The sequence below is a fragment of the Tachypleus tridentatus genome, chromosome 10 (assembly GCF_004210375.1).
Source record: "Tachypleus tridentatus isolate NWPU-2018 chromosome 10, ASM421037v1, whole genome shotgun sequence".
NCBI classification, from domain to species: domain Eukaryota; kingdom Metazoa; phylum Arthropoda; class Merostomata; order Xiphosura; family Limulidae; genus Tachypleus; species Tachypleus tridentatus.
The window spans coordinates 47,386,577-47,403,166 of NC_134834.1; the positions used below are offsets into that span (position 1 = coordinate 47,386,577).

The 16,590-nt window shown below is 33.4% G+C and overlaps 1 protein-coding gene across 4 annotated transcripts in view; it reads left to right on the top strand.

Moving 5' to 3' along the window:
• The window catches only part of LOC143229204 (uncharacterized), a 43,238-nt gene that overhangs the window by 16,531 nt on the left and 10,117 nt on the right, over nt 1–16,590 (top strand). For 2 of the 4 annotated variants that reach the window (XM_076461196.1, XM_076461197.1), the window contains exons 2-3: nt 14,696–14,906; nt 16,153–16,416. In XM_076461196.1, the coding sequence (XP_076317311.1) occupies nt 14,696–14,906; nt 16,153–16,416 (475 nt within the window). Of the gene's footprint in view, nt 1–12,741; nt 13,086–14,695; nt 14,907–16,152; nt 16,417–16,590 lie in introns of those variants that run through there. The other 2 variants (XM_076461194.1, XM_076461198.1) reach the window with 2 other exon arrangements.

Genomic DNA, 16,590 nt, shown 5'->3' on the forward strand with positions numbered 1-16,590 from the left:
CCTTTTCTATATTTGTATTTTACTCTGTTTTATGTCCTAAGTATTGTAAATATAGTCTGATATAAACATAAAATTATTAATGTATCTCAGAACGGCTAGTATGGGTATTAATACTTTTAATGATAGGGAGAGAACAACGTATCGACTTTCCTAGGTTATCTTCAGGTTAAGAACTCTCTCTCTCTAATCTGAAGATGACTAGAAAGGTCGAAACGTTGTTTTCTCTTTATCAATAAAAGTGTTAATACCATACCAGGCATTGTGAGCTACATTTCTATTTCAAGTGAGTTTTTCGTCATCAAAAATTACTTCATCAAAGATAAAAAATATTGAGAAGAGACAGATCGAAGTTATATGGAATAAATTTGTTCATATACTGCCAAATGTAAAGTGTACATCTGTTTTTTAACTATAATATGGGCCCCAAAAGCTTCTTTTATCACTGTAATTATCTCACTTAGTTTTCTGTTAAAAGACACAAATTCACTATTAAACTTTACCTTCGAAAGAATCGAGGTTTGATTCATTATAGTTGTGTGTTAATATCCATATTTAATTCCTTGATGCCTAATGTACTGGCCGTAGTTAGGGGTAGAATCAATGAAGTTAATATGATTTGTTTATTTGTCAAAATACTCAGCATCGTCTTCACGACAACCTTGACATATCTTATAAGAAAAACCGTGTCTTCGTGTATATGCATTCCTAGATATAAGTATCACTAACTTTGAATTCACGTGTTTTTCGGTTTGTGCAAACGGCCAATCATTGCTATATTTCGAGTTTTGAAATCCTGTCAGCCAAACTGACAATGGCTAGACGATTTTACATCACAATTTATGGCTATTTTAAAATAGACGTTTAGATAATTTTGTTATTTGATTTTAATAAATTTTTCAAACCAAGATAATCTAAACCCGATTTTAACTTGAAAATTAGTGGAAAAGTCGTTCACAAAACACACAAGCACACATATCTGACCTTTTATAAGAATAATACATTGGATTTTAGCTTTAGGAAAATCTTAAGATTAAAATATATTCTTTTTTTTTCGGTGTTTATCACGACACAGAAAAATATACGTCTGAAATATTTTTGCCAAAGAGGTGGTGTATAATATTCTCTTCTTGGGAAGTGGAGGGTGTAGAAGAATGTTATCTTTGAATCTGCACCTCCAAACATTCTACCTTCTTAATTGAAGGAGATGGAAGTAATTAAGAAAATTTATGATATAAATATAATAAAATTCACTCGGATGTGTTTAAGAATTTGTGGTAAAAAGTGATGAAAATGCTTTGAAGAAAGATCATAGGACTGACTTTTTCCAAGTAAGTATAGTATACTACAGTGGCTTAGTCTCAAGAACACTGCAGAAATATATTTATTTAGACCATATTCAACAGTTCTCACTATTAAATATACAATTCGTGATTCTGTTATTTCATGTGAGAATAATTTCTACAGTACTTTGTTTTCATGTGTAATGCACAATAAGCAACGCGCAAAACATTTATACATCTTATGCACTTAACTAATATTTCACACATACATTATAATTAAATGGAGCAAAATAGAAAGGCATGTATCTATATACTGTAAAAAAAAAACTAGGCTCATTCTGTTATAAGGACCTTTCCACATATATATTACAATTACATTAATGTGGTGGTTGTTGTTCAAGCAACAAGAAATATTTTGGGCTATTTGTACTGCATGCTGATTATTTATTATAATGGCATTGACAGCTTAACGATTTTAAACAGGATTGAACGGGCCTTAAGCAAATATATAATCTCTCATGTAATTCTGAGAATGAGTCTATTGACAATATTATCCCTATTTTTTAATTGTCAGCTGGGTAAATCGTAACGTCACTGATCAGACTAAAATTGTCTTAAATCTTATAAATTAATGCAAACTTCTCCTCTCATCCATTAAGCAAAATAGTACATTAAATAGATTTCTATCTTGACACTCAGTGGTAACGTCAAAAGTGGACGTACACAGAACTTTTATCTGTAGACAATGTATGTTTTGGCAGAGATTCTATAGAGCCTGACTCGTTAGCAGGCGGCATGTGAATGACCTGGATGATTATTTCAATTTATATGAGCATTTAATATTGTAAACACTTCAAATCAAAAGCTGTCAAACTGTTATACCGACTTATGTAGGTGAAAGACTTTCCATATATACTTTAAAACTAGATGTAAACATTCACGCCACTTCCAAGTCGTCATCATGTCCACGGTGATATCGCCCATTGTAACTTAATGTAGTATAGAAGGAAAAAGGTTGCATTCACTTGTGGAATTGAACACCCTCTACCTTTGACTTTTGATTACTGTATGTGTAACAGTTAATAGCATAGAATTATGCAGGGGCGTAGATCCTAGGGGAAATGGGTGAGATACATCCCCCTTCATTTTAGGTGGGGGGTATGGTGCATACAATCATCCCCCCTACAGTTTGGTCTGTTGAATTGTTTTATTGCATCACAGGCCTACAAATTGTGTGTTTGTTCTTGTGATTCTCGTGTTCTTACCAATCAAATTACATAATTAAGCCTAGATGTAGGCTTTTTCAGTAGCCGAAATGTACATCTTTAATATAGGCGTGCTTCTAAGATTTTCGATCTAAGCGATGGTTCGTAAGTATCAGTCAGTAGGCCTAAGTATACATGCAAGTATCGTGGCAACAAGATTACTCTGTGACTGCATGTTTACAGCTCTCAGGTTCACGTTATCAGATATTACCAATTTGCAAATTGAACAGTCCAGATAAGTGGTTGCAAAAATCACCCCTCCCCCATCTGGTGTAAAATATCTACGCCCCTGGTTCAACTATGCTATCATCGTTCTTACGGGTCGTTACTTACCATTTTCAACCATTACACATTGTCTGCCAGTTCGTAGTTCAAAACAAAGTAATTGCGGTTATATGCATACATGCCCCTCAGTGAAAAAGAATAGTGACTAGTCAGTCTGGTGTTATATATATCTGTGTTTGTATACAGAGCTTTGCATAGCGTTGCTATGTTTCTCCTAGAATTGACGCTATGTTTGAACATTTCTAGCTATTGCAGATAGTGTGGCTGCATTTTTCATCTAGGCAAAGTGTTTCTCACTACATTTTAAATAAAAACATAAATTATGATAATTTGTATATTATATATAATTATATTTTGTGTAATTATATGTGCGTGTGTGTGTAGTTATCATACATAATGCTATTGCTATTTATGCTGTTTCGGACTTAATTCGACTCGTCTATTCTACCTTACATATTCAGCTGATTCGATCTACAACGATGGCTTGCCAGCTATTCGTGACATAATACCGGATAATATACATATATAAAGTGTTATTTGTATTGTTTATAATATTATAACATTTAATAGTTACTGTTTCTATGTTTAATATTACTTTAGAAAGTTTAATAATACAGTTTAATTCGCCGCCCGCTAGTACACTGGTAAGTCTACGGATTTACAACCCTAAAATCAGAGGTTCGATTCCCCTCGGTGGGCTTAGCAGATATCCCGCTGGTGCTTTGCTATAAGAAACACACACACATTTTTATTCAAATGTTTATTTTAAAAGTACTGATAAATGTTTTATTAAATTCCCGAGCTGGCGAATTCTAGCAGAAAATTTTCTTGGTTAATACGTTTCAATTGAAAATACAAGATATTCACGTGAACCATCTAGTTGATATCAGATAATTAGTTAAGAATATCCCAGACATATATATATTATTATAAATCGTGATTTATAATATATATAATAATTCTATTAACAATGTAGTAATAAATAATATATTTGTATATGTATAACAGATTATATATAATTATACTTACGCTGCAGTTTGCATGCGAAAAACAAACATGTTACACAATGCAGTTGCTGTCGTGTTCTTTTCATCAAGCAGATGTCATTTCATTATTTCTCCTTATTTCATTTCGTCAAAGGTACATCTACGTCGTCATATACATCAGCTAATGTCACTAAACGGACTGGTAAAAGTGACGATGTTTCTGATACAGAAGTTTTTAACAGTGAGTCTAATCGTGGAAACAGCCATCCTTGGCCTTACATTTTTAATTTGTTGGTAATGAAAATGTAAGTGGATCCCAATCCTAAATGGTTTTGTTTCAGTGTAAATTAAGTTTGCCCCAAAATAATATTTACGAAAGTAAGAAATCACTTTTTAAATCAAAAGAGGCACATTAGTTAGTATCATTCCCATAATCAAGGATTTTGAATCATGAATCAAGAGAGAAATGAAGGTAAACAGGTCAAATCAAACAAACGGGCCAGTTTAAGTAGCAGGGAACACAGGCTAGTACGTCTTACGTCTAGTAAGAAAAAACTGGGAAAATGAGGCAGAACAGCCAACTGTTGGGGAACTTTTATTGTTTTTAGTGCCGAAAAATTCATCCAATGTAAAATAAATACACTGATAACTGATTTGGTCATTAATGAAACGCTTTCTTCCAAGTTTGTTGAATCCCAAACTTTAAAAAATCGTATTCAGACATTACAGCCAAATAAAACAGAAAAATAGATGAACTGAAAGAGAAACTTAGCGCAGTAGAGTGAATCAAGACCACAACTAACTGTTGGAGCTGCCACAACAGGTAAATTGTAATAAATTAACATTTTACAGATAGTAAAAATTATTATTGTTTCTGACATTTACAATAACTAATAATAGAATGAGACTTGAAATAAGCTTCAGCATAGCATCTGCAATGAACGTGCATGGTGTTTTGTTTTGCATTCACTGATTCAGCTTTGTATTTTTCGCTCTTACAGATCCTATCTGAGTGTGACTGCACATTGAATTGGCCAATAAAATTTGAAGAGGGAACATGCAAAGCTCGCTAGCTGTTGTCTTACCGGCTACCACATCTATAACTTGATCACTAAGGAACTGGTAACAGTTCACATCAAATATTATATTCAAAACAAGATTATCGAGACTACTACTGTCAATAAGTCCAACTTTGTTAAGGTATTCAGATTAGACACAAAATTTTTATTATATATTTTGTTTATTAAAAGCGCATTTCTGGTCTTCCTTTTGACCTATCTGCAAACTTGATCTCGGCAATTTATGTAAACAAATTAAAAGTACGAAAACTATAGTCAAGTCCCTTAACTTTTAAGTATACAATAAGCCAAGAAAGGAGCAAACGGAAATTCATCAGGTGTCTGATCACCCCTGGGTTATCAAACCTAAACACGTATCATTATGGATGGGTGACTACCTGTTGTGTCCACTGAGAGAAATGGAACCTCTGCTTTTAGTACTGTAAACAGTTTCTCACCAGTGGACTTTATATATCAGGGAATAATATATAAAATGTATATTAATCTTAAGCTATATAAATAATACCCTTGCATTTGTCTATCTGATCAGAACTTTACTCGTAAATTTTTCGACCAATTCGAAATATATCATATCATTAGAAAGGCTCTTGTACAAAGAATTTGGATTGTATATTAGCCTGACAAAATTATAGTGACTAATTTACGTTGAACTTCATACATTTTTGAAGGAAAGTAAATAAATTAGAGAAGAGGGGATACTTAAAGAGAAATTCTCACAGTTGTCACACTAGGGAAAATTCAGAATTATTTTTAAATATTACCTTATAATTTATCAATTTAAGAACTAAAAACCTATATACTGTTAAAATATGCATTATTAGTTACGTCCTTATGCAATAATTATTCATATACCATGATAGTAAAGTAGTTTAGTTGAAATTTGAACGTAGCTCACTAAGATCTTGTGACCTGTACAGAAAAAGCGACTGTTGTGAGAAAGTTATATAAATTTACATCTATATGAATTTATTTGTTTGACTGCATATATCTCTTTTTTTTTTCAAATAGAAGAGGATTTATCGATCTAACACATAATATCTGCAAGAAAGCATAGATTATATACTCTGTGTGAAAATAATAAAATTAGGAAATTTCAAGCAAGGGTATGAAACTACGTCACATGTTTTGTGTATCGAGGACAGTATACTATTTCTCTTTTTTACGTTTGAGTGATCATGCTTTTTCTTCTGTGCTTCTAAGTTTTGAATCATTCTTCCTATCAAACTGCAATACGTGAAGTCTGTTAGGTATCTTAAAATTCTTCTGAAGTCGTATATCTTTCACCGGGCTTTCGACTAATGTAGAGACTGATCAGCGACAGGTACTATGAATGGCTAGAAGAACACTGTATAAGAAATTAAATTATTGTAATTATAATACCACGTCAATACAGCAATACCATACCAAGTCGGCTCTACTAAGCCATGCCACACATCATATACAGATCTCGTTTTACAATTTACTATTTGTTTTTGCAGGATCTTCTCCGCTGAACCTAGAAGTAGAGATGTAGGTGATTCCAAAGCAGAGTAAATCACGCCTGAATGAAGGAATGAAAACAAGAAAATGAAATAAACTTCCACGACATCATTAATAGTGAGATAGAGTCCAGTGAGGTTTGATTTTTCCCCGAGCGTCTTCGATGTATTACACATACAACTTAATAGTAACCAGTGATGTAGAAGAGGCTTTGAGCGATGGTACATTCAAAAACGTATCCTGATCGACATTTGTAAAGGCTCAGACTCTGTAGAGCAAACAGAAACGCAACATCGTAGCAGCTAACCTTATACAACATTAACTGGTCGACATTTTGTTATTCCACGCGCTACGCGGTGGAAAACCGATGTATAATGCATTAATTTGTATGGCTAACATAATGACGAAGATAGAACGTTCAGTCAATGAAATGTGTGATGAGCTGAGTATTGCTTATGTCGACCTTTCGGATATAAACTTCATTAAAGAATATGTAATCGCCATGTGACCTGTAGCCCGCACACTGGATTTATTTCACATTTAAACTAAGGTCTATATGAGTTTGCTTCAGCCAACACTAGCCATACGTTTGACAAAACTTAAATATCTTTGTGGTCAGCCACTTGTTAATGCTTTGATTTCAAGAACTTATAAGCGCTTTGAACCTTTTTTTACCTTTCTTTAGCAGTTGTTTTTCACTCATGGTTTAAACTGATTTGACTTAACTCGAACGCTAGCAAAGAAACTGTAAAACAAATTAGGATAAAAACCTTTAAAGAAGATGGAAGGCAGTGGTGATGAAAGTTCAACAAATGCTAATTTAAGAGAATTTTTGTCATTTTCGAACATTGAGGGAGATCATGATGAAGACATCTTCTTATGCTTCGAACAACAAAGACAATCTGTTGGTAATTCGTCCAAAAGTAGCAACGATCAAATAGCATTATTCCCGAGCAAAGAACCATCCACTTGAAAAATATATAAAATCAAGCCTGTTTTCCTTCACCAGCTTTAAGTCTCTCTTTATTTACTTCAATACATCCATTCAATGGAGTGCAGCTATAGAGCACATTTTAAAGCCAGAAAAAGCTGTCTGGATTGACAGATAATAATTTGAAAAAGCTGATGCTACTGAAACTAAATAGCAAATTAAAACATTAATACAATTGCATAAATAATAACGGACAAAATGTATTCTGATATTAGAAATTTATTATTTCATATCAGCTAATTTATGAATATTGTTGTTGTCATATTCATTTATTTTTTAACATTGTGTTTCTTAAATACTATCATTGAATGAATATAGTTAACTGTTTTCCTGTCATCATTCACAAACATGAATAAGCTGTTCTGAGAAGTTTGTATTATGTTATTGTAGCAATAAAGTATTACCACTTACCAATAAGTATGCGTTTTTCATTCTTGTATTATCAATTAACAAGAATTATTATGAAAATTGTTAGCTTTAATGTAGCAGTAGTATTAGCGCTGCTATATTTATAAATATTTAGTGACAACAGTGGCGCTGCTGTATTTTTTATTTTTTGCTGTAACTATAGCTCTGCTCCATTAGACTGTATATCATCTGAAATCTGTAATATATTTCTTCGTTTAATGTGTAAACTGTAGAGCATCGAAAATGAATGGAGTTATGGCAGAGACAATTAAGGCTAGTTACATAGCTATACACAGCAGGTAAACTCTTGCTTCGCGTACGAAACGTACGTATAACTTAGGTCTAATTGTCGATTTTTAGGATCCCGTTGGAATATTATTGAGAGTTAATGGTATTGCTTTATTTGTAAGCTACGAAAGGATAAAGAATTAACTTAATGTGTTCTCTTGCATATTTGTTCAGGCCCGGCATGGCCAAACGTGTTAAGGCATTCGACTCGTAATCCGAAGGTCGCAGGTTCGAATCCCGGTCGCACCAAACATGCTCGCTCTTTCAGCCGTGGGGGCGTTATAATGTTACGATCAATCCCACTATTTGTTGGTAAAGAGTAGCCCAAGAGTTGGCGGTGGGTGGTGATGACTATCTGTCTTCCCTCTAGTCTTACACTGCTAAATTAGGGACGGCTAGCGCAGATTGCCCTCGAGTAGCTTTGTGCGAAATTCAAAACAAACAAACAAGCGTGTTTGTTCATGTTACCGAAGTTACTGTGTTTTAAAGTTAGTGCTTTAAACGATGTAGATTTCCACTCGTATAGAATAATGCACGTTAAACGTCGTTCACTTTTGTATTTATATAATTACAAAAATGCCATTAGTATAAAACTACTATTAGCCAATAATAATATTGGGTTATCGGCTGAACGAGTACATACACAGTGTTTCTTTAATTACATAGATAATGTTAAGCACTCAAAATGTGTCACAGCGAAATTCTAAATCATTTAATAATGCAATTCCACTACATCTGACTTATGACTGAAGGAATATACGAGCTACAGCTCTTTTCTGAAAGGATATTTATATAGTGATATAGTTATTGGCTCTAAAACTAAGGAGTGTTTAAAGAGAGAGCCTTCAGTGTTTTCCCAGCAGCAGAAAAACATATACAACAAAGCATTTAGAATAATCAAAAACTTTAAAAATATAACAACATTTTTATCCATGAAATGAGGGTTTGTGATTATGAAACATAACACTTTTATCTAAAAAAAACAAACAGAAAATATTCTAACGCTAAGCGTGTCTATTGGTACCATAAAGAAAGTATAAAAAGGATCTGAAGTTGATTAAATCTCACAGGTTTCCTTTCACATTTCCAAATTAACAGCCAAATTTATGAAAAAGATAACCAAAGAAACTGAAATCACAGTAATCCGGTTCAATTACACAGTTGTCAAATACCCTAACGAAGCTCTAGTGGACGTTTGTGCTATTGATCTATTTAATTGTGTTCTTGAAAGCTTATGTCAAATACCCTAACGAAGCTCTAGTGGACGTTTGTGCTATTGATCTATTTAATTGTGTTCTTGAAAGCTTATGTCAAATTAAGTGATGGGAAAATAAAAAGTTTGTCTAAATACATTGTTTAACCAGAGTAGTATGAACATTATTCTTACAAACGGTAGCTTATCAAGTCATTTTGTTAACCAGAGTAGTATGAACATTATTCTTACAAACGGTAGCTTATCAAGTCATTTTGTTAACCAGAGTAGTATGAACATTATTCTTACAAACGGTAGCTTATCAAGTCATTTTGTTAACCAGAGTAGTATGAACATTATTCTTACAAACGGTAGCTTGTCAAGTCATTTTGTTAACCAGAGTAGTATGAACATTATTCTTACAAACGGTAGCTTATCAAGTCATTTTGTTAACCAGAGTAGTATGAACATTATTCTTACACTTATCAAGTCATTTTGTTAACCAGAGTAGTATGAGACAGGGAACATTATTCTTACAAACGGTAGCTTGTCAAGTCATTTTGTTAACCAGGGTAGTATGAGACAGGGAACATTATTCTTACAAACGGTAGCTTATCAAGTCATTTTGTTAACCAGAGTAGTATGAGACAGGGAACATTATTCTTACAAACGGTAGCTTGTCAAGTCATTTTGTTAACCAGAGTAGTATGAACATTATTCTTACAAACGGTAGCTTATCAAGTCATTTTGTTAACCAGAGTAGTATGAACATTATTCTTACAAACGGTAGCTTATCAAGTCATTTTGTTAACCAGAGTAGTATGAACATTATTCTTACACTTATCAAGTCATTTTGTTAACCAGAGTAGTATGAGACAGGGAACATTATTCTTACAAACGGTAGCTTGTCAAGTCATTTTGTTAACCAGGGTAGTATGAGACAGGGAACATTATTCTTACAAACGGTAGCTTATCAAGTCATTTTGTTAACCATAGTAGTATGAGACAGGGAACATTATTCTTACAAACGGTAGCTTGTCAAGTCATTTTGTTAACCAGGGTAGTATGAGACAGGGAACATTATTCTTACAAACGGTAGCTTATCAAGTCATTTTGTTAACCAGAGTAGTATGAGACAGGGAACATTATTCTTACAAACGGTAGCTTATCAAGTCATTTTGTTGAAGCTTTCATATCTATATTAATATCATATTAATTATTTTTAACAGCGTTTATAGTAAGAACGTGTACTGGGACATCAGTAAATCTAAGGATTTACAATGCTAAAATCAGTAGGTAGCTCTATGTGGCTTTGCTATACACACACACACACACACACATAAGATCTTATTTATAAAAGGTTTAATGGAACTAATAATCAGTGATGTCGAGAAAACCCACTTGTATAGAAATATATATGCAAAAAACGGCTCGTTTGGGTGAACCTGACGATGACCGAAGAAGGTCGAAACGTTGTTCGCTCTTCTACGTAAAATATTTTCTCAACCCAAACGAGCCGTTTTTGCATATATATGTTTAATGGAACTGTAGTTTGATATCTTGTACTAATTTATAGCTTAAACTATTCCTAATGATTCTGCCTTTTAGTCTTTAAAACAAACGACCGGATTTCTTCTTTAGTTTTTCATCTCTCTTTTTCATTTTTTTTTTCCAAACAAGCCTACTGTCTATTACTGATTGTCAAGAGTTTTGTATACATTTATCACTCTTGAAACTAGCACTATACAAAGCTTCTGACATTCGTGGTACTCAACCTTCCTGATACTAAATATTTTTCAAGCAAGCCTACTGTCTATTACTGATTGCCAGGAGTTTTGTATACATTTAGTATCAGGAAGGTTGGTGTACCACTATTGTCAGAAGTTTTGTACAGTGCTAGTGCTAAGAGTGTTGAGTACTGCTATCGTCAGGAACTTTAGCTAAAGGTAGTTTCAAAAGCTTTCTCTACCATTAGTATCAAGTGCGTTGTCTAATGCCAATGTTAGGAGCTTTATATACCGCTAGTATTAGAAACTTTGTCCACAACTAGGGTTTAGAACTTTGTATATTGTTAATGTCAGAAGCTTCGCATACCATTAGAATAAGAAACTTTGTCTACCACTAGTGCTAAGAACTTTGTATACTACTATTGTCACGAGCTTTGCCTACCACTTGTGTCGGAAGACCTGTCCACAGCTATTACTAAGAGTTTTGTAATGCTGCTACTGTCAGGAGCTTTGCCTATAACTGGTGTCAGAAGTTTTGTCCACTAATAGTGCTAAGAGCTTTGTCAATCACTAGTATTAGGGACATTGTGTACCCCTAATGTTAGGAGATCAGTCTGATACTAGTGTAAGGACCGTAGTTTAACAATAGTGTCAGGAGCATTGTGTTCTGCTAATGCCAAGAACGTTAGCTATCTGTAATGTTGGAAAATTCGTCTATCACTATTGCACTATTGCTAAGAGCGTTGTCGTTTACTTTGGATAAAAAGTAACCAATGTGACTGAACACATTATAAACAGGAACGCCATAGTTAATGACAGTACTTGTCGTTGTGTAACCAACGAATCCACCCACTACGTGAGCTTTTATTTTTATTTGCACGTCATTGTATCTTCAACAGGTAGCTTCAAACCCTTTTGGCCATGACTAGAACTCCACTACTCTTCAGCAAACCATCCTTAATCATCATTATTCCATCGATTACAACTGATATGAGCGAGGATACGAGATATTCAACTTACTACTTGTGCATCAACTGTTGATGCAACCAATATGGATTCTTCGACAGCCTTTGTTGAGTCAGGTGCATTTATTAAACCCATGGATGGTGTAAAGGCACTCAAAATTAGCTTGTTACTGACATAGACAACAGTGATAGTAGCAAAGGTTGCGTAATTTGTTTGCAAAAAAACACCTCGTTTTCACTAAAAGATAAAAGTACTTCATCATGTTTTATATTGAAACATAGAAGTCATTGTATTTTACATTAAAACACACGAAAAACTTCCTCAACCTGCCTTAATCTGCGCCTTCTTTATTATTTAAACTACTATCCTATTATTACTAAAAGTAATTTAAAATTGTTTCACATTTCTTTTCAAAAAACTAAATGTAACTCTGTGTCTGAATATAAAAAATCAAAGACATATTTAAGACCAAATCCCTATTTTGTTTTGTTGTTATTCTACTCATCATGTTTCTTATTGATGTGATAGAAGGTTTATTATGTTGTGAAATTTATAAGTTGATTTGTTATTAATGAAGCTAGAATAAGAAATAGATTTAAGGCAAAAAGTATAAAACAATAATTAAGTAAGTAAATGATATTTCATATTACACGAAAACGCAACAGTCACAAATTTTCTATAGACGAAAGACAAAAAAATAATCGTAAATGCTTTTCCTTCTTGACTTGCACATGTAACACACAGGAACATCTACTTTGCCAAAATGTCTTTGTAGTTTCACAAGTTCCTTCAGATAGCAATCCCAAAATAACTGCGTATCAGACGCTTCCCTTTCCATCTCGGCTGGTTAGATTCATCCGCTCAGATTCTACATATACCCGATCTTTCCAGGTCTGCCATTCTGTGATAACTGAACAACCATTACCCGTTCATTATTACTAAAATTTTTAAAGTTTATCAATTTTGCTGGCTACGTTCACTTATCTCTGCGATGTAAATAATTTTCTGGCCCTGTATTGACTAACAGTTGTTAGATGGAGCTGTGGACTGTTACCCAGGACGTGTCGTCGTCTGCCATCGCCCACATCAAAGAAAATCAACAAGGAACAAAAAATGGAGTCACCTTTGTACCAAACGCCGTAGGTGTTGTATTCAAGCCACATGTATAAGCCTGTTATGGATAAAGACGAATATCATTATATTTACGACATTTATGTATTATCTTTTAAATTTGTTTAGTGTTTACAACAGTTAATCAGAGCTTGATTGCACTTACAACATGTTAAGCTACCTATTAATTATTTATTATAAGTTTTGTCTGAAAGAACTTCAACTCCAGTAATTATATTTGACTTATATAAATGATCTTTCGGCGAAGATGTTTATTTAGAGATAGCTTTCAACGCTTATTTCCGTATTTTTACTGTGATTTTTAGATACAATTTAGCCTATTAAATAGTTCATTTGGATATAATTACAATAGTTTTAAGCAGCTAAGTTATCGTACACAAACACTTGTTCAAACAAGGAACATCAGTTTGTTTGTTTGTTTGGAATTTCGCACAAAGCTACTCGAGGGCTATCTGTGCTAGCTGTCCCTAATTTAGCAGTGTAAGACTAGAGGGAAGGCAGCTAGTCATCACCACCCACCGCCAACTCTTGGGCTACTCTTTTACCAACGAATAGTGGGATTGACCGTCACATTATAACGCCCCCACGGCTGGGAGGGCGAGCATGTTTGGCGCGATGCGGGCGCGAACCCGCGACCCTCGGATTACGAGTCGCACGCCTTACGCGCTAGGCCATGCCAGGCCAGGAACATGAGAATAATTATCTTACGTAAATTTGGCATATTCTTAGTTTCACACTTAGAAAGCGAAGTATAAAAATGTTTCAATAGCTTCTAGAAGTGAAAGAGAATGCTTAGATTATCGTATTTCTTTAACTAGAAAGAATAATTTTAATAGTTGCATACAATATTTAGGTTATTTTTGAAAGTTGGATAAAAGTCGCAGTTACTATTGAAAAGTTAGTAGAATCTTTTTATCACCCTTAAAGATCAGTAGAATCCTTAGATTTTTGTTAACATTTGACAATACAAAGTGATTAAGTCACTTTTATTAAAATCAAGGACGTGCTTATATTATTTTTAAAGTGATCAGAATCATTACGTTTGTAATTAAGCACAAAGCTGCAAAACGGGCTGTGGGCGCTCTGCTCACCATGGGTACCGAAACATTTTCTTGAGTTGTAAGTCGGTAAACACTCAGCTGTACCACTGGGGGCAATTCTTATGGTATTGTTGGATATATAAAATGACTAAACTGCTTTTAGTAAATTTAAGAAAGTACTTACATTATTTTAATATTGAATAGAGTTTTTCGATTACATTGAAATTTGTACAAAATTCTTACGTCACTTTCTGAAAATCGAGTTTACATATGATGTAAATCAGATTTATTTTTTGTCCTACATTACTGTATTTTCTTCGGTTTTTACCCACACTTGTTTTTATCCAACTTACGCTATTTATTCATACACTAGCACAAAGCTTACTTTTATAAAGGTTTCAGGATTGGGTTACAACTGGACGCTTAAACTTCTAATATTTAACTGCAAATTCTCTAAAACAAATTTTAATTGGTGTTTTCTTCATATATTTGATATGTAATCAGAATATTGACGTACTTAGCAAAGTACAGAATTAACACTTCTATAGAATATTGACCACTTTTCCTTTTCCTTTCAGACAATCGAGAAGATCCCCGATAAGATTCTTCTCAAAATTTTCACCTATCTGCCCCATAAGGAGGTGGGGAGATTAGCACGGGTGTGTAAAAAATGGCGCATGATATCTTGCGATTCTAGGCTTTGGATGCGCGTGTCTCTGCGTCCAGAGGTCTCTGGCCTTCATGTATACACAATAGAATCATTATTGGCTCTAATATCAATTCGGTTTGGTAAGTATGAATCACATTATTTTAATATAAAATGCAAGCCCACTTGTAATTCGATTGATAAATAAAAGTAAAATTTATATGAAAGATATACTTGTGTTCAACATTTCTATTGCTTTGAACTTACTGAATACTTATATTTCATATAATTTTTGTCAGCATTCAACCTTGTTTCTTGTTTCATTTAGTAAACTTCTTGGCTTAATACAAGCATAATATTATGCTAGAATAGTAGGTTTTTTGCTTGAAAAAAAGTTAGCAAAACAAGAAGCATGGTTTTATATTGAACTTTCATGAGTGGGTAACTTTGTATATATATTTATATACTAGTAGGTGTATCCGTCCCCTGGACGAAAGTTATATAAGTTCGTGAGTAATAAGAGATTAACGTAAAATATGAAAATCTGCTTTCCTTGTATATTATTGTTAAAATCACAAAGACGCCTATAAAAACTGCTAAATACAAAATATATCTCTGCGTGGACCCAACAATCCTTCTTGCTAGATTTGAAGAAAGTCCATCAACAGGAGATAAAGTAGTTGTAGAAAACGAAAAAAAAAACGCTCATTAAAACCATAAAACGTAAAACAAAAAACTGTATTTACCTCCGCATGAACCTATTAAAAGTTCATAGAAGTTTGGGCGAAGATCCATTTACATCCTGCGGAACAGTTACATTGACATACAACAAACAGTACTATTATATCATATTTATATATAGAGAATTTTTCAAGTGACTGTTTCAGCTATTTCATTTTGAACTTTTATGAGAGAATAAGTTGAGCTCTTTGCCATTTTTAATAATTGCTCATAGATTTTTTTTCTTTTTCAGAAACAGATCCACTTCATCCTACTGAATTTATCTTTTTTGTTTTTATTGAGAATTTCATCCCTAAGTATAAATGTTGGGTTGTACGTCCATAATGAAAATGTCGCATGTTCATATTCTACATACATATATATGCACTAAGTATAAATATAAACTCTCCAGTAAAATTTACTCAGTGTTGAGGTAAACATTTGAAAGCTTATTATATCATATGGTTTGCTTCATCGTGATTTTCACACCACGTTTTGGAAGGTAATAACCATATCAAATATTAAACATCTAGAGATAAGCATTTTATAAACAACCTACAACATATAGTATGTTCGAGTAATTATTTGTTTTTTTCGGATTTGTTTTTGACAGTAGTATGTGCGACATATATACATTAAATTATCTTAAAACCTGTAATTTATAATTAGGTCCTTCACTGCGTTACATTGAACTTCCAATTGAACTTATTACCCACACTGTGCTTCATGAACTCGCTAACAAGTGTCCTAACCTGACATCCATGTTGTTAGACTTCTCAACAGCCATGCAACTACACGACTTTAACGATCTCCAAACGTTCCCAACCAAGCTACGAACAATGTGTATCTGCCTGTCAGAGGTGATCTTTATGGAAGGTTTTATGAGAAAGATCTACAACTTCATCAATGGTTTAGAAGTGTTACACCTTATAGGTAAATATGTAACGAATAAAGATTAGATGTTTTTTACATAACAAGTAGACTGATGGTAATAGTTATCCTATCGTTTTGGTGGTAAATTTCTCAAGCTTTGTAAAATAATATAAGCCACCCTAGTTTACTTTTGTGTAAATCAAACATCTTTATGTATTGTGTGATCTGAAATTC